Source organism: Pavona decussata, unplaced genomic scaffold (assembly GCF_977016875.1).
Source record: "Pavona decussata unplaced genomic scaffold, jaPavDecu1.1 SCAFFOLD_468, whole genome shotgun sequence".
Taxonomy (NCBI): domain Eukaryota; kingdom Metazoa; phylum Cnidaria; class Anthozoa; order Scleractinia; family Agariciidae; genus Pavona; species Pavona decussata.
Window position 1 is genome coordinate 2,189,198 of NW_028145806.1, and position 21,455 is coordinate 2,210,652.

Below are 21,455 nucleotides of genomic sequence, written 5' to 3' on the forward strand. Positions count from 1 at the left end.
ACGTACGAAGAAATCCTATTTTATAACTTGGCGCTCCCCCCAAGTAATTAATGGATGACTGAGAAGTTCGTGTGTAACATAACTGCGCAGTACACGTCTGCAATTATTTCATGTACAAGCATATCTATGAATACACCGAGGCCATCATACCGGTATACCCCCCCCCCCCCCCCCCAAAAAAAAAAAGTTTACGCTTGTAGATTACAAGCTGGACTGTTGATTTGAAATACACACAAAAAAGAAAGTCAATGCAGAATTGAAAATCGAGTTCAAAAATCATCATTAAAGATCTCTAACAATGATTCTTGGACCCGTTATCTTTATTAAATTGGCACCAGCTCATAGTTCGTTTGTAGGCTTTGTACAATACGCTTCAACTGTGCGAGATCAAATAAAATGCTCTCGATAGAAGCAAAAAATAAACAAACGAAAGTCACCAAAATACTCGGCTTATGCTCTACATACACATTGCATCGACCTGATAAATTTTTAACTGTGTAAATAAATATTGATTGATTGATTTTTTTTCCACATTTGGGAAAACCTGTTGGTAGGTATCACTGAGTTATCGTGTATCCCACAAACACAAACAGTTTTTTTTTAATTATGATTACACAGACGACTGCCTGAAAATTACTTTCTCTTTCGAATTGACGGAGTTGCCACAAATGAAACCTGCTCTTTCTGCTAAGCGTCCTGAATTCCACTCGTCCTCTTTAGACTGGATCAGTGTGTCTGCTCACAAACAGTTACATCCAAACTATGCCAGTTTTTGAATTACTGAATTCAGCGCATTTTTCGGTCATCATGTAGAACTTCATGCCGGATGCTGAATGAATTTCCTCAAACCTCTGTTACACTTTGGTATGTCGTCTGAATTGCGCCACACGGCATCAAAGAAGGTGCATTATTCGGTCTTCACGTCAATTGCTGAATAGAATTCCTTCACTTGAAGGATCGTACCTATTTTGTAGGACGTACGGAATTAAATAAGGTGCATCATTCGGTCATCATATCGGCTGCTGAATCAGGCTCCGCCAAGTGTAGGTCCTCTAACATCTCCTGGAGACTAATCCTTGGGACCTCATCATCGTCATCTTGAGATGCTCCTTTGTAATCACGATCTGAAGTGCAATCGGCAAAAGGTCAAAATAGGTTCGAGTAGAAAGGAATCCTCACAATCTGCCACGATCTTTTTATTAAGCGTGTTGCAGGATAACTGGTGCGCTGATCAGTTTTATACCAAACCTTTCGGTGAATGTCTAGGTACTTATACGCATTAGAACTGGCGACGAGGACACACAACTGAATAAGTGAATTTGACCTGTTGCAAATGGGGATACTGGCCATTCCTCAGTGGTCATATGGAGCTACAACAAACACAGTTTTGACACTATAGCCAAGAGACCAGACGAGGGCGAGTCAACGGAAATGAAATCAGACGCTGGTTCTAGCTTACATGTAACTTTTTACCCCACGAGCAAATACTAGCTGGTGAGATTTGCCGTCGGTAGCAACTACAGTAGCCTCCAACGCAGTCGGTTTTAGGGGACTCGTATATTACCAAAAACGACTGCGTGGGAGGCTACAACTACATTCACTCGAACTCCCCGAAAAGCTAGTGAGCTATGATGATTTTTCAAAATACACACTTGTTTTCGACTAACAGTTTCAGCTTGCAAGCAACTGTTAGAAGATTTTGTGTTAGCTCGACCAACTCCAAAAAAAGAATCGCATCTTGCGAGTTTGCGACTGCAAACTTCAATGATGGGTTCATCGGGGCAATGATGTACATTGTAAATGAACAAAGAGTATGTACTAACTGACAATAGATATACAATTTTCCTTTGGTTGTCAGTAGCGTAATAAAAATGAGATGAAGACATACGACTTACCCACATAGATATTTATATTCTGCCTGTACGTCTTGTCCTCCTCCAAATCACCCAAGAATGCATCGTAGTCCCTGTAAAATTGCATCGGCTGGATTACAAACAAATACTGGATTCGATTTTTGTGGTGTCCGGAATAATCAAGGTCACCGCAAGAGTTATCAGACAAACTAAGACTATCAGTGATTTCCTACCGGCGGCAAGGGTTCAGCTTTGGAGGGTACAATTTTACGACAACGGCCCATAACACGAAAAAATTATACCTGTTAAGGATTTTAAAACGACATAATGTAAAAAATTTCTGTGACAATCGCACCTAAAAGAAATTAATCACGGACCCCTGAGGAAGCAGGTACGCCTTTCCTACAAGGAAACTTAGGAGAAACTCAAGTGTACTGCATCTCCCAACAAGTACACCACGGACACTTTAGGGGCCATTTTCTCGTATTTATTGCGTTGTTGTTAATTGTTATTGTCAATCAAATGAAAATTGAGTGATTATTTCCCCATAAAAACATTATTCATTAACTTCCAGTAAAAGGAAACCTGTATATAGCAGTCACCCTGTATATAACGGTCACCTGGCCATTTCCCAAGGGTCACTGTTATATACAGGTTTGACACTGTCCGTCTCAGTTGGAGATGATGATCTACTTTACCTGTCAAGGCTGTCTTGATCAATTCCAGTTATTTCCTTTTCAAGACCTTTGAGCCTCCAGTTTCTCCTTCTCTGTCGTTTCTTTTTGTCACCATAGGATTTCTTCACCAAAATCTGTAAGTTCAGTCAATTTAACAGATCAACTGTTTAGTGTTTTCTTAACATGGCATGCAATGCTTTCGGAGGTAAATAAATGCAAAACTTTTACAACTGCAGTGATTGAAAACAATATAGTTGACTATTCTAGTCTAATCTTGTGAAACAAAAGAAAAGTTCCAAAAATATATTTAAAACCTCAACTTACAAGATGTTCCAGTCATCTTTGATTCCAGGAAGTATAAGGGGTGGTTAAGTGTGTTTCTAGTATCTACAATTTTCTACTAAAAAAAAAAAACAACAACAAATATACTTACCACGTCTGGGATTCTCTCAGTGTTCATTTTACCCAAATTCTCATCATTAATGTTTGAACTGGTGAAATCAAACCTAACAGGAAGATTATAGAACTTAAATAAATAATCCACACAATGTGTCCAGGCTGTAAATGGACAGGCACTGGTAAAAGCTATGTTCCATACAATGGAAAAACAACAACAACAACAAACAAAAAACAGAATTGATAATCATAACGAGAGAAGAAGAAAAAACCAAGTGATTTTGTTGAATTTAAATAAGTTGTGTTTACAATGTCTGAGATAGTAAGTTCCAGTCATGGAGATACCTCCTGAAGAGTAACAACAAGTGTACGTATTTTGCTTTTCTTTCTTTACATATTTTATCAAAGAAAAAGCAACTGAATATTATGCCATCGCTGTGGCAGGGTGTTCATACCCTAGCGCAGTATCCCCAGTCTTCAGTAGGTGACCTAAATGTGTACGGCAGTGATACTGTCTGTCGTTCACTCCAAGATCCTGCATACGAACAACCCACGCATCTGCCAAAACATGCTGAGAAAGAAATTAACAAACAAATGTTTACAACAAATACTTACAACTGCACCAAAAAGAGAGATATATCTTCCAAGCTTTTGTGTTACTTGAGCCAGGACAGTAAAAAAACTCCCTTTACAAGATTTCCACTACTTAACACAAAAGTAATTTATCTCTATATTTTTTTTTAAAGTTAGCAGTATAACTCGGTTATAGATAGGTGAAAGGAAAGAACTTGATATTTTTCTCAGATCTAGGGGCCTGGAACCAAACCATTTTGTCTGTATAAAAAATGCCAGAAACTTCTTGAATTCTGAAACATATTCGTCATGGCCCCCATCCCTCCCCCACAATGTCTACTTTAGGCCACAATATTACATAAAATTATGAATCAGCTACTGCCTTCCAATAACATGACAACTCTTAAAGTGTATATGACACAAAATCTTTTATTAGCTAATTAGGAAGAGCTTTCAAAATGATGAAGAATGGCATTTATTTTATTGCGATAGCATTCTTGGTTGGCGAGTTATTCAAGATTTAGGCTTATGCAAATTAGACAACTTGTGACGTCACAAGACTGACACAAAATGAAGGGAAATCACAAAAAATGGAATATCTCTTAAGCCTTTTTCTGTATGGAACTGAAACTTTGTAGAGTATTTATACTCATCACAAAGTTTCATGATATGATCCACTATGACATTTCCATGGCAACACAATGGGCTCCAGGCCCTTACCATCCAAAGGATAAAATCAGAGTTTCCCTTCCCAAGAAGCGCTTTGTGCTCTTGATGTTTATTCAGTGGGTGTGAGGGAATATGGACATTACGCAGCACAAGTATAAGAAATTCTGTTTGACTGTGGAGCAATAAATAAGGCATTTGTCATTTTGGGAAGGTAGAGGTCTGGTAACGAGTACGTTGCTATGGTGACATCATAGCCACTATCACAATGTGTAGTTTTGTCAGCACATCAACCCTGCAAAATTTCAACCCTGAAGATGTAGTATTTGCGTAGATATTCCAAATTTTGTGATTTCCCTTCATTTTGTGTCAGTCTTGTGACGTCACAAGTTGTCTAATTTGCATAAGCCTAAATCTTGAATAACTCGGCAACCAAGAATGCTATTGCAATAAAATAAATGCCATTCTTCATCATTTTGAAAGCTCTTCCTAATAAGCTAATAAAAGATTTTGTGTCATATACACTTTAAATGAGTCAGTTCAAAACCAAAACAAGGTTGAGATTTACTCTGCTACCAATTTTAGCTTGGTGAACATTTCAAAAAAATTAAATAAACAGAACAGAACAAAAATGTCATGGAGAGTAAGTTTAGATCTACAGTTGCACTCAATAACATGTAAAACCCAACCAATGATGCATGTTTTACTGCTGTCAATCATACTTATGGAGCAAAAATATAGAAACTGACAAAGCGGATCAAAATCTGTCCATCACAGTGTATGAATGTGGCATTTGGCTCAAACTTTGTTTTCTAAGAGGTCCGCTTAACTGATTGATGGCAGACTATGAAAATGGAATGGTTGAATCTTGAACTTCTGAGTCTGCATGTTATTAAAAATGACAGAAAAAGGATCAACTTTAATCGAGCTTTAATCCGTGAAGTTTGCTCAGTTATCTCAGGAGGATTCACTTGTTCACAAATTTCATAATACCGGTATTTAAAACACAGTTGTAAAACACAATCATTAGTTGGGTTATAGCTTAGTAGTTGTCAATAAGAAATGTTCATCTAATCAGTTCACATACCTTTTGACTTAGGTTGCTGCTTGATGCCTTTTGGTTTTGTGAATCAACTGGTTCAATTTGTAGAATCATGAACTCAGTCAACTCTTTATATGTGCACAAACTTTTAAATGGAAAACGCCAGTAGTTTGCTGCTGTTATATCTGCAGCTGAAATGGATAAAAAAAATACAGCGTCAATCAACCAAATACAATAGAACCAAATTCCTTGGTACTTGAATGTGGCCAGTTAGGAATGAAAGGGAGGTTAATACATTATTATATGGTGACTTGGTCATAAAACTTACTTTGCAAAGTGACTGGATTAATTAACTGCAAATTTGTGCTGACTCGACTGCAGATGACAATTTGACTACAAAACAAACAAGAAAAAGTCAAATTAACTACAGGGTTGCCATTTATCAGGATAATAAAAATTCCCTAACTTTTCACTGATCATAACCCAGTTTTCAAGGTCCATAGAAGACAATTTCTTTTGCCAATGAAGCCACAGAATATCAATTCCTTTGTTAATGCATTTTGAAACAACATTACCTTTTCTGACAAGGAAACCCTTTCCCAAGCCTTGTGGCTGGCCAAAAAATAAATTCCCTGACTACTCACTGACTTTGAGGTAGAATTTAGTATTCTCCTGACTTGATACAGAATTCTCTGACTTTTCTCCTGACCTTGAAAGAGTTCTGTTTTTCCCTGACTTTTTCCCAACCATGACAACCCTATAACTACATTAGCACAAAACTAAAATAGTCAAAGTCAAACAAACAACAAACTAATTTTTCTTGTTGCAGCATTAAAAACTATGCATTGGTGCTCTTTGGTTATAACAATAAACGAAAAAGGTTATATTGCAGAATAAACATAATTCAACAGACACTTGTGTCATCTTCAGTTCTTTAAACCATTTCAAATGTAACACTTTACACGTAAAGAACTGAAGATAACACAAATGACATGTCTGTCAAAACATGTCTTAGAGCCTCAAAGGCAACATGTATTTTCTCAAAATTACTGTGAAACGACAAAAGACAATTTTGTGAGCAACTTTTAAAGAATATAAGCCCATGAACTGTTATTTATTTATTTATTAATTTATTTTTTGCTGTAACCCAATGTCAGTCCTAGTTGCTAGAGTTCAAACTGTTCAGCACTTGTACCCACATCACAAGAGCTAGGGGCATAGTTGAACTATCTTATATACTCAGATCTTTATCTGTCACCATTTGATGACACAGCCTCAATAACATAAGACACATTGAAAACAAACAACTGACAACACACTGTCTACTGTGACTGTAACTTCTGCTCATACTGAATCAAAATTGGAATCAATGTCACCAGCAACAGCTTTGTGCAATTTGAGAACTCCTCTAACCCACACAATCACACTATACACATTACTCTTTCATGAAGTGTTTCATTGTTTTCTTCACTGTGAACTGGACTATGTCATTAAAATTTACCATTATTGGAGCAATCTCAAGATTTTCATCACTGCTCTTGTAAAATACTATTTGGCAATTAACTAGAATAACAATAAATGTTATGAACAGCCAGGCAATCTATACCTGATATTTCCTAGAGATCTTGAAACTTTTAATGGCAAACAAATAATCTCTTCCTAAAAGACAAAAACACTAGACTTAATACTTTATTGCCATTCCTGAGGGAAACAGTTATGTTAAGTTTATACAGCAATTGGGCTAGTTTATCAAGGAAACATTAACCTAGTTGTGCATCTTGGACCTAGAACACAGTCAAACCTCCTGTAAGCGACCACCCAAAACACCAAGATGCAGTGGTTGCTTAGGGGAGGTGGTTGCTTACAGGAGTCAATTAGTCTCGATTAGACAGCTACAAATGTACATGGGGTGGGAGAATTTCCATACAAATTTATCTAGTGTGTTGCAATGTAAAATTTAATTTTATTATTCCTGTAAAATGCTACGTACTGATCATTGATTGTAAATAGCACTATATAAATTATTAAATTATTATTATTATTATAATTGTTGTTGTTGTTGTTGTTATTATTATTATTATTATTATTATTATTATTATTATTATTATTATTATTATTATTATCATCATCAAGTTTTGTTGTTGTTACCTTGTAAGAGACAAATGAGGTAAAGGATAAACCTACCCGACAGACAGGAACAATTTCCACAGAGAAAGTGTACTTGTAGTTGTAAGTGTTGTTGTGTATATCATGTGAAATCAGTTTTTCAGATGTCTTGTACCTGATACAACAAATATCAAAATAAATTATCAGATTCTAAAACATTTTTGGGTAACTGTCATGGTTTCATGTGACCCAATAAAATCTTGAAGTTAAAATATATTGATCCCTTGAAATAATTAATCAGATTATTACAATGACAGTGGCCAGTGTGCTTCAGGGGTGCAAGGTTAAAGTTATAAGTATAATGATTTCTGCATTGAGATTTGAATTTAATTTTTATCTTGAGTTCCCAGTTTTATTAAACACAGTTATTTTTAAATCATCAATAGAACATCATCATCATCATCACTATCATCAGCAGCAGCAGCCAACTGCACTGCAGTCAGTCACAAGCTTTCTCCAAACCTTCCAGTCTTGTACCATGCTTGGAATCTCTTCTGGCATTGGTCGGTTAAATAAGTAAATATAATTTGCCACAAATTAATTAGTTTTCCTGGGAGAATTAAATATTGCATTGAAGTGTGAAAATTACAGTACTGGGAAGGAATTGTATGCTGTCTACTTCAAAATTTCCCTATTTAAAGTCACCTCGAGCTTTTCCAGACACTGGGCCCCTTCAATATTTATTATTCTACTGTAATTTATAATCTATTATTTGTAACTTACCTACATGGGACAACTGACTGCAGAAATTCAACAAACTTTCGAGCATCAGCTCTGGATGCATAGAAAAAATCCACACCATCTATGTCACAATTTAAAAACAATACAGAAATACATATTAATAAAAATAAATTAGCAATTACACATGAATTATTAATGGCATTCTACTTCATTAAATATTGTGGGCAATGTTTCAAGCCTGCATACAAAATTAACAGAAATTGGGTATCATTCTCTATCAATTAATACAGTCATATGCCTTAAACCATGTAAAATTGATAGACTTGCAAGATGTATCTGCAACATTCTATTTTTTAAAAATGTTTAATTTTGAAACAAAGAGAAATAAGATAACTTCTCGCTTTCTTCTTAACATTTTCAACATTTTGTGTTTTCAGTGCAAAGTTAGTCATGTACTTTCAGCCAAAACCTGTTGATACTTATATTAGATTCTTTTATTGCATGCCTTTTTTCTGAATGATTAACATTATAAAACTGACAAATGACCAAGCCAGGGTATGTGAACATCAAGGCTATATATTGTAATCAAATGCAAAAGATATCAATAATTACAATGTGAAGGGCATGCAGGGTTGTGTGTATCAGGCTTGATCAAACAGTTGATAGAAGTTTCAAAGCTACCCAACTAGTGTTTTGTAGTAAGGAAATACATCTCTTTTAAGTATTAATTTTTGTTTAAGAAAAAAATTAAGCGCTGGTGGATAGAACACTAAATGTTCTGCCATTGATTAGAAATGACTACGTCTTTTTTCAAAATGGAGTTGATCAGCTTAATTACCTGATTCTTGTTTAACTTTAACAGTATTTTGATGTGCACTGTGCCTTAGGATCAGCTGTTCAAGGTAGAAGAATGTCTTCTTGTGGGATGTCTAAATGTAAGATGGTCAAATGAAACAACCACAAGTTACTATTACTGATATGATATACTGGAGAGAAAAATAAGCATCAAGACAAGATCAGGGAAACACACTAAATTCACTTTAAAAGTGAACAAACATTAAGAAATCATCTCAAGTCTTTGCTGTGTGGTCGAGGCATTATGTATGAAAGAATGTATTGGACAGTACCTTTTGTCTGACTTGAACAACTGCTTTCCAGTAATCCTGTGCAGCCTGCCGATGGCATGCATCACACATCTGATTTTGTACAACAAATTCCACCACAAAAACTTGCTGTAATATTGTAGAATTTACCACCTAAAAATCACACTTGGTATATTAATTAAATGAGCAATTATAGCTTCTACCTCAATCACACAAAAATTATGTCAATTAAAGCATTTGTCTTGAGGGACAGAGGTTTGGAATGTATTTGAAGGGTGAATCAAAACTGCGAATCAACATGCTTATTCCACTTTAATAGAGTGTTTTCACATGAGGTCACGGCGGCCATGTTGGTGTCCCAAAACGAAGAAATGGCGGCCATGTTGGTGCCCCAAACTAAACCTCAGGGAATTGAACTCTCTTTTTATGCAAATACTCTCTTTTGTTTCAGTAAACCAATATGGCCAGTAGTCAGGTGAATGAAAACGCTCTATATGCCAACTTTCACAGTTCCTTGGACAAAACAATTCAGGATGGATATTTTCAAAAATCTTGTCAAAACAGTATATAATATTCTGTTGGTGTTGTGTTCCTGGCCCATTTCCCTCCTTGGGGAAACAGAAATAATAATGTTATTAAATGATATTTATTTTTAAAAAAAATGAAATTCCAAACATGGAATTTCATTTTCGGGAAAAGAAATACAAAACTTCTGTTGTTCAGTACTTCTAAATATAGTGATGATGTTAACATCAAAATAACATGTTTTCTAGAACTGAAACCATGTACCATGCCATGGAACACACAGGTTATTCTTTGGTATATAAATTTATTGTTTTCCTTTTTTTCTTGAGACTTGGGGGCAGAAAAAGTAGTAAAAGTAAGTTTATAAAAAATACCCTAAGGCTTTCAAAACAGTTTGCCATCTGGAAACCTGTTTTGCCACATGGTCTTTGCCCAGCGAAGGTGAAAGTGATGGCCTATTGCTCTCTCAAATGAGCATACCAGCCATGGAAGGCTTTGTAGTTGAAACATAGCTGATCAAGAGCAGCTTTCTGATCTTCAAAAAAATATCTTGGGCCATAGTACACTGTCTTGAATATTCCACAAATGTAGTGTTTTTATCCATCTCTTATTTTATCAGCTGTAAAATGGCAGTTGGCACCCTTAGAAAGAATGGCTTGCCTCTGCTTTAATTTCTCCAGCCATTGTGGGGCAAAGTTTATTCGTCTGGCATCTTTGTTTGAAGGAGGGATTGTTTAAATCCTCTTTTTAAAAGCATACTGTCAAACGTACAAAGAATGTATTGCTTTCACTTTTAAACTGTCTGAATTACTTTTTTTTGTTGAATTGCCTGATGTTCTGTGAGAATTATTTGAAACAAACTTAATCCGGAATTGTTTTGTCCATGGCACTACAGTCGACTCCCGATAACTCGAACCCTCGCTAACTCGAACCTCCCGCTAACTCGAACCAATTTTCCTTTCCTTTCAGGTCATTTTCCATGTAATTTTACCCTCGATAACTCGAACTCCCGATAACTCGAACCATTTTCAATTTCCCTTGAGGGATTCGAGTTATCGGGAGTCGACTGTATTTATAGAGCTCCATATCTGAATTAGAGCTCAAACTGTAGGGAACATGCTGATGCATGTAAACAAAATGGACACTAACAGGACCAAATTTGTTTTGCAATACATGTAACTTAATGTCTTGTATTTTCTCTTTTAAAATTATAACTACATTTGTTGGATTTCCACTGTAGTGACAATAAACTTAATCTGGGTTTTTGCAAAGATTTACTTTCTCTAGATCAGATTGTGTCAGACTGGCCTCTGTTGTAGAACATAGAGGTACATGTATGGCAGAAAAAATGGTTTATTTACTACAGTGCTGGAAATAATACTATTTCCTTGCTCAACAGGACATGGCTTCCAAATATTTATTTTCATTGATAGGAAATAAATTATAGCATATTGCCTGGGTATCTGCCAATGTGGAGTTTTTTGACTTGTCATGCAATCTGTTAAATCTATTAAAATCTATTAAATGTCATTGCTAACATGTCAAAAATGATAGGGAACAAAACAAAATACCACAGGAAGGCCAAACCTCTTTCTGTATAGTCAATTTGACTTTGATTCTCTTGGAGTGAGGTTCTGTCCATACAAATCCAGCATCAACCAGGCGAACCTAAAATGCATTGAATTATGCAAATTATATATGTACATGTAATCATGCAGCTACAGTAAAATCTCTATAAAGATAGTTGCTTAATCCACAGGGCGGTTGGTTGCTGTTTAAACAAAGGTCCATTGGAAATTAGCATAAGGTGCTGTAGATCATATAAATATTTATCTGAATACAAACAAGCTTGGAGGCTATATTGACAACTGTCCCACGTAATACAACCTGTTATTCAAAAAACTGAAAGTTTCATACATTAGATAATTGTCCTTTAAAAGTCACACAATTCCTCTCAAGAAAATCCTGTAATTCCTGTGATAATTAGGCCTCAACTTAACAATTCAGTTTAATTCAATTTTTTATTCACACCTATTCGAAAACAATATATTTTTGTGGTAAAAATTAAACATGCAGAGCATTATATTTAAGTGGTTTTAGTTTCTTAAGGGAAGAAGTGCGTAGTGGCCAAAGAAGCGAGGCTTTTCTGTTGGCCACTACCTTTGTGCGGTTACAAAAATGGGGGGCAGTAGAGTTTATAAAACTGATTGGAGACCTTTGCTAATCAAATTAGGTTTGGGAGAGGAAAATACATCAGTAAGGGAAAAAAAGTGTTTTCAGGAAATGTTGCGTATTGGACACCCACCAATGGCAATCTAATATGTAGTATCCCTAGTTGTCCATTAACTGTACCCCTGACCACATGTGCTAGTTTCGTTATCTGCTACATCACTGTTAGCTCACCTTCGACCTACAATGCGCCTTTGTCTTTTAACCCCATCCCTAAGCGCTGTGGGAAAAAGTCTTCCCCTACGAAAAATGACACTACTAGGTTGACTCAGTTTTGCCATGAACATAACCTCCCTGAAGGTCTAATGAAAGTTTTGGCCAAGCACCACATCACCTCGGAATCTGTTCTCACCAGAGTTACCGAGCAGGATTTTGCGAACATGAAGCTTGTTGTTGGGCAGGAAATTATTTTACACCAAGTTATTGCTACTCTCCTGAAGCAGACACCCTCCACCGTCTCCATGACCACTCTGGTTTCCCGAGTGGTTTCTCCTTTGACGGAGGTCTCACATCTTTTATCGCTTCCCCCTTTTAAACTGGACGATGAGCTCGCTAAAATCGAGGCCAAGTTTTACCATTCAAAGGCAGCCGAACAAGCAACTATACAACAATGGTCTCGAGTTCTTCAAATGGCCACTGTTACCTTACGATCTCATTTTTGGCCCTGATAGGAAGCATCTAAAGCTGACTTTTGTGCAATTAATTGTGCTAGGAAACTTTAAGATCCTTGAGTCTATTATGTCCAACAATCCCTCCAAGCCATGGATTACATCGGTTACCTAAAGTTCTTGGCCATCAAGGGAACTAGATTTCAAACACGTGCCATCCTAGCCTTTGATCAAGATTACTGTGCCACCAAATCACCGGATGACTTTAGCTGGGGAAGTAACGTACAGTAGACCACCTTAGCGCCCAGTATTTCAATGCAGCAGTCGCATTATGCCTGACGCCATCTTCCCTCTCCCGCGCTAATGATGGTCGCATTTCTATGAACAAGGAGATTTGTTTTTTGTTGGAATTTTAGTCCTAACGGTTGCCCCAACACGCAGTCTTTTTGGTTTTGCACTAGCGTTGCTAGCTCTAGCAAAATATCGGACAAATGACTCCCTACAAGCACAGTTAATGATCATGATTCTTCTCTGCTTGAAGACGCCTCTTTTGCTATCTTATCCCCGCTTGGGAAAAAGAACTTTTGCATGACCCGGACAGAGAATTTATTCTTGATGGCCTTCGAAATGGTTTCAAGCTTATTACAGAATCTGACTCCTCTCAGGTTGACAGCTACAATAACGATACTTATGCTGGTGTTACTTGTCCTGAGTTTAAGCCCAATATGGACGGCATATTTCTCAAGGAACTAGATTTAGGTCGCATTTCCCGATATGCTACTAAGCCCCGGTGCATTCATTCTATTGGCCGTGTTCCTAACAAGAACCTGGGCGAATCTCGCCCATTCATGGATTGCAGCCGCCCTCATGGTTTTTGTCTAAATGATCATTATTAATGATTTGGAGTCTTTTTGGATGAATTCAATTGACACTGCAGCGTCCTTTTCCTCATGTCATTGTTTCTACGCTATCATTGAAATCAAGTCTGCCTGGTGTTGGGTGCCTGCTTGTCCTCCACATCATGAGCTGCAAGGATTTCACTGGATGTTTGGAGAACTCGACCCTTCTCGCTATGAGTATTTCGTGGATAACCACCTATGTTTTGGTCTTTCATGTGCTCTGGCCATTTTTAATCGTCTCTCAAATGCTTTTGTTCACATGATGTCTTGACGTGATTTCACAGCTAATGTCAATTATCTAGACGATTTTCTTATCATCGACCGCACCCACGCCAAGTGTCAAAACAGTCTCGCCACTCTTATCAGCCTATTACATTCCCTTGGGTTTAACAACAGTCAGAAAAAAGTTGTTTCTCCGACACAGCGGGTAACTTTCCTAGGAATCAAACTAGACTCTTTGCATATGTCTATTCGCCTTCCAGGTGACAGGTTGGGCTGGTTGAACTTGTGTGTCATATTGTCCACGGTGGCCGTACGTTTCTCTGCACTGACATACAAGTTGCTTTGTGTACATAACAATAGTGATATTAGTGGTAAAATAAAATGGATTTAAACTCTTCAAATTCCTCATGAGTTACAAAGCATTTTGTAGTCAAGTTCTCCATTTTCTTGAACAAGATCTTGTCGTTAGCTGTCCAGACAAACATGAAATTATGCTTGCGCTTGAACTCCAACACACGGCCTAATAGTAGCTTTCGGTAAGTCGTGAGACTTTCACTGGGCGACAGATGGCAGATCTTTGGTTCTCTTAGATTTTAGTTGTTTCCTATTCCTATAAATTTCATCCCTTTTCTCTCGTTGAGTAAACTTCACAATAAGTCGATCCTTCACTTTTTTTTGGTGGGAAACGGTGTGCAATCAAAATATCTTCTTTGTCAAGATTAACGCCCATGATCGCTGACATTTCTTGCACCAGTAAGACCGGATTGTCATCAGGTACAATAGGTATGCCTGTTATTTCAAGGCAAATCCTTGGTCAATACTGTTTGAGTTCATCTAATTTGACTTTGACATCATAGCCGTTGCTGTTCAAAGCACTTACATTTTCCTTGATGGTGTGAATCTGATTTAACAAGAACCTTGTACAACTGTATTAATATTACATGTACATGTAAATAGTATTAGATGATTGAACATGTCCAATAATATGACAGCGGAAGTCAATAGAGTCCTCAAGCATAATCTCAAAAGTTGCCTGAGTCAGTCAAAGAACAGGCTTGTAAAATTCTAGCGCATTCATGTTTGGAGAAGGTGGGCAGCCCATTCGTACCAAAAAACTATTCCATAAAGACTTTACAACCAAGCATTATGCTTAGGATAAACATTTAGGAAAACCAACATTGGGACAACCAATGAGTTCCATACCGGCATAATGGAGGTGGCCACATAACTGTGCAGTTCTCTTTGCACTTACTGTGACAACTGGCTACTCAATAGGGAGTGGCCACTTAACAGGAGCTCAGCTGTATTACTTCTTGACATAAGTACCGCTTACAAACTCACTATAACTATATTTATATAATAGCATTTCACTAATCCTAACAACAGATAGGGAACAGGATACTGAAATAATTATAGCAATAAAAAGCACTTTAGTGGGCACTCAAGAGTTGTTGATTAATTTTCAACCCCTTCTTGACATCTTTTTCACTTTACAAATGAACACTTCTATATTGCATGACTCGTGCTTTAAAATATCTTGGATTTTGCTTGGTCAAGTCGCACATAACCCATTGGATTTTAGTCATAGCCAATAATAATATTGTTGCTCACCAATTACAAAAATCAAAGGTTCCTGTGACAGTGAGCCAGCTTGTGAATACAGATGACACCTCAGTAATTGAAATTAAGACACAACACTACCTTGAAAACTAAAAATTATATCTTTGTCCAATTTTAATGAACAATAACCATTCTTATACTAAAATGATTGTAAACTTATTCCCTACACATTTAATAAGGTTATTCTGATGCGCCAATTAAAAATTTTCACGTGTTTTTTTATTCAAAGTTCATGCCGACACTTCACTAATTGAATTTAATACACCGCACTTTGTAGAAAAACGAAAAAACATAACTTTGCTCAGATTAAATGAAAAAATTTCTATTTTTTTCCACTAATTGAATTCAAAACACTGCAGTTCTTTCAAAACTGAACTAGGAACATCACGCAGTTCTCACGTTCCAACAATAAAAATAAAAAACCAGATCAAATGCTTTCTAAGGAAAAATTTATTTACATAGGTCTTTTTACAGACCTGAGAAACGAAAGCATATAACTTCGCTGAGAGGCGAGCCAAACCCAAGGGATTTGAAGTCAATTTTGAAGTGAACTTATCCAAGCACGTTTTTCAAACATTTTGCAAAAACCCGGAATACGAAAAAACGGTCTGTCTACATGTATTAAAAAAGTATTTTAGTACAAACTCACAATCAAACCTGTAATTATTTGTGTGTTGTATTCCAAGAAATACTAGAATAATTATTACCAAAAAACTCCAAAGATTAAAAGTTGATTTGAGATCTGCCCGCTCATAGGGCTAATAAAACCACAAATTGAACAAAAATTTGTTTGCCATTAATGCTCGATTTCCAGGCTGTTGAAACTGTCCAGCATCCCTTAGAAGTTTACATTTCGATTCACCGCTTCCAAGAGGTGTTTCCCTTCCAAAAAACACAAATTTGCTAATTTCGATCACCGTCAGAGTAAAATTCTGCTACATTACGATCACTCATTCACTGCCCATGACTGAAAGTTAACAACCCACTAACCAAAACCAACCAACCAAGTGTAAACCCCACCATCACTATTTTGTCTATAACTTGTTCATTGCACATGCATGCATTCACGAGTTTACAATCACAGACTTGACTGGGATTATGCTGATGTATTACCTGATGTATGACAATAATAATTATTAAAATCAGAACTCAAGGAATACAAACTAAACACCACTGTAGGTAAACTCACGACACATTTTTAACACCTGATTTCAAGTGAATGGTTAAAGCCCTGCTAAAGGGTACAAATTGACAATTGTGTAACAATTATTGTTACACACAGGCATTTAAAAAATCATCCACCAAAAATAATACCAGCACCTTGTTCAATCCTTTCAACTTTTTCAAGCACAGTGCTAAAAGCTCTCTGGATTCCAGAGCACATGCTATCCATTGGTTTGGTGGCTGGAGGTACCTGATATAAAACCAACACCATTTGACCGAGTATTAGTCAACTCTTTATGCCCCAACAGTGATCAGTGTCTAACTTCTCTTTACAATAATTATGACAACTAACATGTACATGTAATCAAACATACAGACCATAAGAATAAAGTAAATGATCACCAAATACAAAATGTCTTGATGCTTAAACAATTTAATTCTCCCACCTGGTATCATAAGAAATAAAAGGAGAACACTGGAGAGAGTATGAATATGAGCTATCAAGCCAACTGGGAGCTGCAATGATCATTTACTTACACTGTACTCATTCTTTCTTCTGCAGTTCAAATGTATGAATTTTCGTATATTCCCTTTCATCTCATCACCTCTATGGGCACATTATGAATTCACAATATGACCTGCTGCCAGTTAGCTTAATAGCGCAATTGGTAAAGCACTGCACTGGTATCACAGAGGTCATGGGTTTGAATCCTGTTCAAGCCTGATTTTTTTTCAGGTTTTCTTTTTGCAACTATAATAAATGTAGGGTATGTTAAAATTACTTGTTAGTTGGAACTTTTCTGCACTTTTCCACCCCTTCTTAGATACATTTAATAAAAACATTTTTTCCCACCCTTGCGGATTTGACTGGAAATTTTATTTTGTGGTCAGATCCCCACCCCTTGTCCACATTAGCCACAAACAGCCTAAAATTTAACCGTCAACCATAAAAAAGGCAAGTTTTAGTGTCAAACGTCAAAAAAAGCATTAGCTGTCAAATGGTTCAAATATCACTATTTCAGCGGCTCATCCTGGACACCTGGTTCTCAAACAATCATTTTAACTAGTACTAAACCAGTTTCTATGTTTTCAAATACAGTATACTAAACATTATGGACTTTTTGTCTTAATTTACTGACATTACACAGTGATTTTGTTAGAAAGTATCATAGTGAGTCCCTGGTACTCAGTCATCCCATGAAAAGAAATGAGTCCCAGACCAAAACCAATGGTTTTGTCAACAAAAGTGCTTGATCTCTTAATAATACAAAGCTAGTAAGAAAGTACAGTTTGTAGTTAAATATACAACATACATTTCACCAGAAACCCAAAAGAAGAGCTAATTTCAATTCGTTTATTTTGCCATTAACCAACGGTCTTTCCGACCGTAGAACTTATTTATCTTTAATTGAATGCTATAAGATAGTTTTTGGATTTTATCATTTAAAATTTGAAGACTTTTTTTATTTCGCCACAACTCGGTCTACAAGGGCAAATCATCAATACAAGCTCTATGTCAAACCAGCACGACTCAATTGTTATAAACATTCTTTTTTTGTTAGAACTGTCAAACTATGGAATGAATTACTGGGTGATATAGTGGAAGCTAATAGCTTTCAGCATTTTAAATCTAAGCTCAAAATTATGTATTTAAATATTTGACTCTAAAGATCTTGATTTATGTATACTTATTTTTGTTTTTCTTTTTATTGAGGGCGTTTTCGCATAGGGCTAACCTCCAAACTTCCTTTTCTAGAAGTACTTTTCTTCTTCTTTTTTTTTTAATTTTTTTATTTGTATATATAGTATATGTGTGTATAGTTTTGTATTATTTCATTGAAAACAATCACTTTCACATACATTTTCAGTAAAAAAGAACAAGCTTCATCTTTGAAGTTCAACTACTGTACGTTCGTTCAGAAGTTACAACTCGGAGGCTAAAGAAAATGACTTATAGTTCAGCTCAAAAAGGCGACAATCTTTCTTATTTGTATGTCTTGTGTTGCCTCTTGAAGCCTGTCCTGGCTGGAGTTAAGGTTGAATTTTGGATGCTGAAGGAGAAACCCTGTTCACACCCTGCTGTATGAACAGCAAGCGTAAAGTAAAGCTGTGCCAGCGCATCTCAGGAAATTCGTCTCCATGAAATCTTTGAATTAGTTGCCACAAGTCATTACATTACTCTTATCTCTTCATTATTGCACTGCAAGGACCCTTCAGGTCTTGCCTTTTTTCTTGACATTTCCTTTGCCCAGACAAGGGAGGGAGAAATATTTGCAAATGCAACAGCCTACTTTAAAAAGAGCGCGAAAATAACACATCCCAAAGGCGACACGTCATATCTGGTCTTGGCGTGTGTGTTCCTATTTCCCAATGTGTGACATCCGGTATCAGTTAAAAAAAAAACAAAGCATTTACAACAGTCTTTGAGATCCATGATCCGAACTTCATGACAAGAAAAATCCGAAATCCGGGTCCAAAAAATGGTTAAAAACGCCCCCTGCTGCAATTGCACGATCCGCAAATCCGTTGAAAAATCGTACTGGAACCGAAATCCAAGCAAAAAATTATCAGAATCTGCTGATCAATTGGGCTATTCACCCCCCTCTAGTAAAGAGCTTTATTTTTTTGTGCAAATTACTACTGCAGAAAATAGGTCTCGCCAATTAGAACTCCTCAACTTTTGTTTTCCGTTACTTGTGTTTTTCGTGTTTCACATGATTTCTTTACCTCCCCTAAATTCTATTTGTTCTGTCTTTGACTGTAATAACTGTAACAATATTAATTATATTTTATCCTTAAACAGTTGGAAGTCTGGCCCGCCTAGATTAGCTCTCGCCACCTGCGGGCCAGTCTCTCTTTTTTTGCTAAATTTTTGAATTTTGAATAAACTTACAACTGTAATGTTCATTTTAATGTTTGTTTCTTGATATATTTTAGACCCAACCAAATGAATACTTTTCTTTAGAGGTAACTTGTGTTAAAATTAATTATAGGAACAAGGCATTGTTTGATTGACAGTATCATGTTCGCCTTTGTTGTGTCCTTAGGATGCATGCTGTGTATTTTTTTTGCGTCTTTTTTTTAGGACTTTTATGCACCGGGGACGCAGGACGCAGAGGTAACAAAATCACTGATCACAACTAATTTAAATCTGGAAGTACAGTGTACTGACACAGCGGCAAAATGAGTGTGCATGCCCCGGAGATTTGTGATTCAAGTGGAATCCATTACAAATTCTCCACTTCAACCACCAAATTCACACCTGTTACCACAATAGTTTTTTTTGTTGAATAACATATGTGATGGAGGAAGTTCGAAGGAACCTTTCCTGAAAGCGATAACCTTATCTATTTTGATTTGGGCTTATCCACTGACCACACGAAATGAGAACAAGCAATGGGAATTTTAAAAATGCTGCCATTTTGCTGAGTAAGATTGCTCACGCGTGACGAGCATGCGCACTCATTTTGCCGCTGTGTCGGAAGTACTCCTTTCTGCTTAACTAGGGAATACCCTGCCACTCCAAAAGTAATCCGTAAAAGAGTGGCCATGTGGCTATGCAGATACAAAGTGGTCAATTTTGAAAAGTGGCTACGGGTGGTATTGACCACTTTGTATCTGCGTAGCTGGGTAGCCACTCATTTCAGGGTCACTTTTGGAGTGGCACGGTATTCCCTAGCTACTCCTGATTTTTTACATTGATAACATGTTTCAGACTAAAAAAAAACAAGTTAATATTAACTTCAAACTAATGGAAGAAATTTTAACTCAAGAACATGACGTTCCAGCATCATCCTAGCCTGTCCCCATAATTAAATGCAAATTAAAGGTTACAAGTTAGAATTTATGGTAGTTCTTGTGTTAATATTTCTTTTAAAGTGTTTCTCCATCTACTTTAATCGCATGAAATTTCCCGTTGATAACCTCAACCGTCAAAGCTTCCCCCCCCCACCACACACACACATATACACATGCAGACCCTTTGATAGGTGCATCGACCACAAAAAATGTCATCAACGCATGCACCAACTAATAACGACAGCATTAACGGTTTTTTAAGTTGATTTCAAAAAGAAGTTCCTAGTAAAATATAGTTCACATCTTACCTTTCACATGATTTGCAAAAATTTAAATTACTTTGTTTGGGAATTCCCTCTGTGATATCAACTTGTGAACGAAGACATCCAACGCACATGTTAGACGGGTTGGGAGTAGTAAGCACCCCACATTGGCAACACAGACTGAAAATACAAAACAAAAATGCACAAATAAGTACAAGCCAACATTAAAACTTCAAAAATAAATTAAATCCTTAGAAATAAGCTCTCTATTTACCTTGTTTGCGGTTCTGAAGACGGCACTGCTTCCATGTACTCCATCTTGGTTTGATGATTCAGTGGAATTATGGGTAGGACGTAGGATTGCACAACTGTCGTTGTCGTCAGTAAAGCGGGGTGGGGTGGGGAAGGACTTTGCTCAAGATACAAAATTCCCCCAAAATGGGCTAGACTTTTTTCTTTCTGGAATTTCAGTTCTCCAAAAAGGTGCTTAAATTCTTTAAAAATTTTCTAAAATTCTCAGGACAGTTATATACATTTTCGTAGAATCGAAGACAAAAATCGAGTTCGGAGAATCGCGCTCAGCTCCGCTCGCCCGGCTCGCCGATTTTTCTGTTCGCCCTAACCCCCCCCCCCCCCAACTCGGGAGCCTGTTCACACGGCTATTTTACAACAAAAACATAATGAGGAATAATGCGGATACCGTATTTACTCGAATAAGCGCCGCCCCCGAATAAGCGCCTCCCTCGATTAAGCGCCGCACATGGAGCGGAATGGTTAATAAGCGCCGCCCTCGAATAAGCGCCGCAGCTCCGGTGCGGCGCATATTTGAGTATTTCGATAAGATGATAAAAATACACTGTGATCGCTGCAATGTGGTTCAAGCCAGCAATGGGAATTTATTTTCATCAATAGTGATGTTTTTCAGTTCGAAGTGAGTATATCTTAATGCTCTCTCATTCAGTTCTCTCTT

The 21,455-nt window shown here is 36.9% G+C and overlaps 1 protein-coding gene across 1 annotated transcript; it reads right to left on the reverse strand.

Annotated features, from left to right (window-relative positions):
• Positions 1 to 251: 251 nt before the first annotated feature.
• On the reverse strand, positions 252 to 20,822 carry LOC146450431 (60S ribosomal export protein NMD3-like). Its single transcript, XM_085100405.1, has 16 exons — positions 20,760 to 20,822; positions 20,531 to 20,665; positions 16,581 to 16,674; positions 11,270 to 11,350; positions 9,182 to 9,310; positions 8,893 to 8,983; positions 8,097 to 8,175; positions 7,392 to 7,488; positions 6,814 to 6,866; positions 5,536 to 5,600; positions 5,253 to 5,398; positions 3,382 to 3,497; positions 2,964 to 3,036; positions 2,552 to 2,664; positions 1,896 to 1,966; positions 252 to 1,124 (listed from the first exon to the last, which is right to left on the reverse strand). The coding sequence occupies exons 1-16, from the start codon at positions 20,801 to 20,803 to the stop codon at positions 1,000 to 1,002; spliced, it is 1,512 nt and encodes a 503-aa protein (XP_084956531.1). The 5' UTR covers positions 20,804 to 20,822; the 3' UTR covers positions 252 to 999.
• Between the last annotated feature and the right edge of the window lie 633 nt (positions 20,823 to 21,455).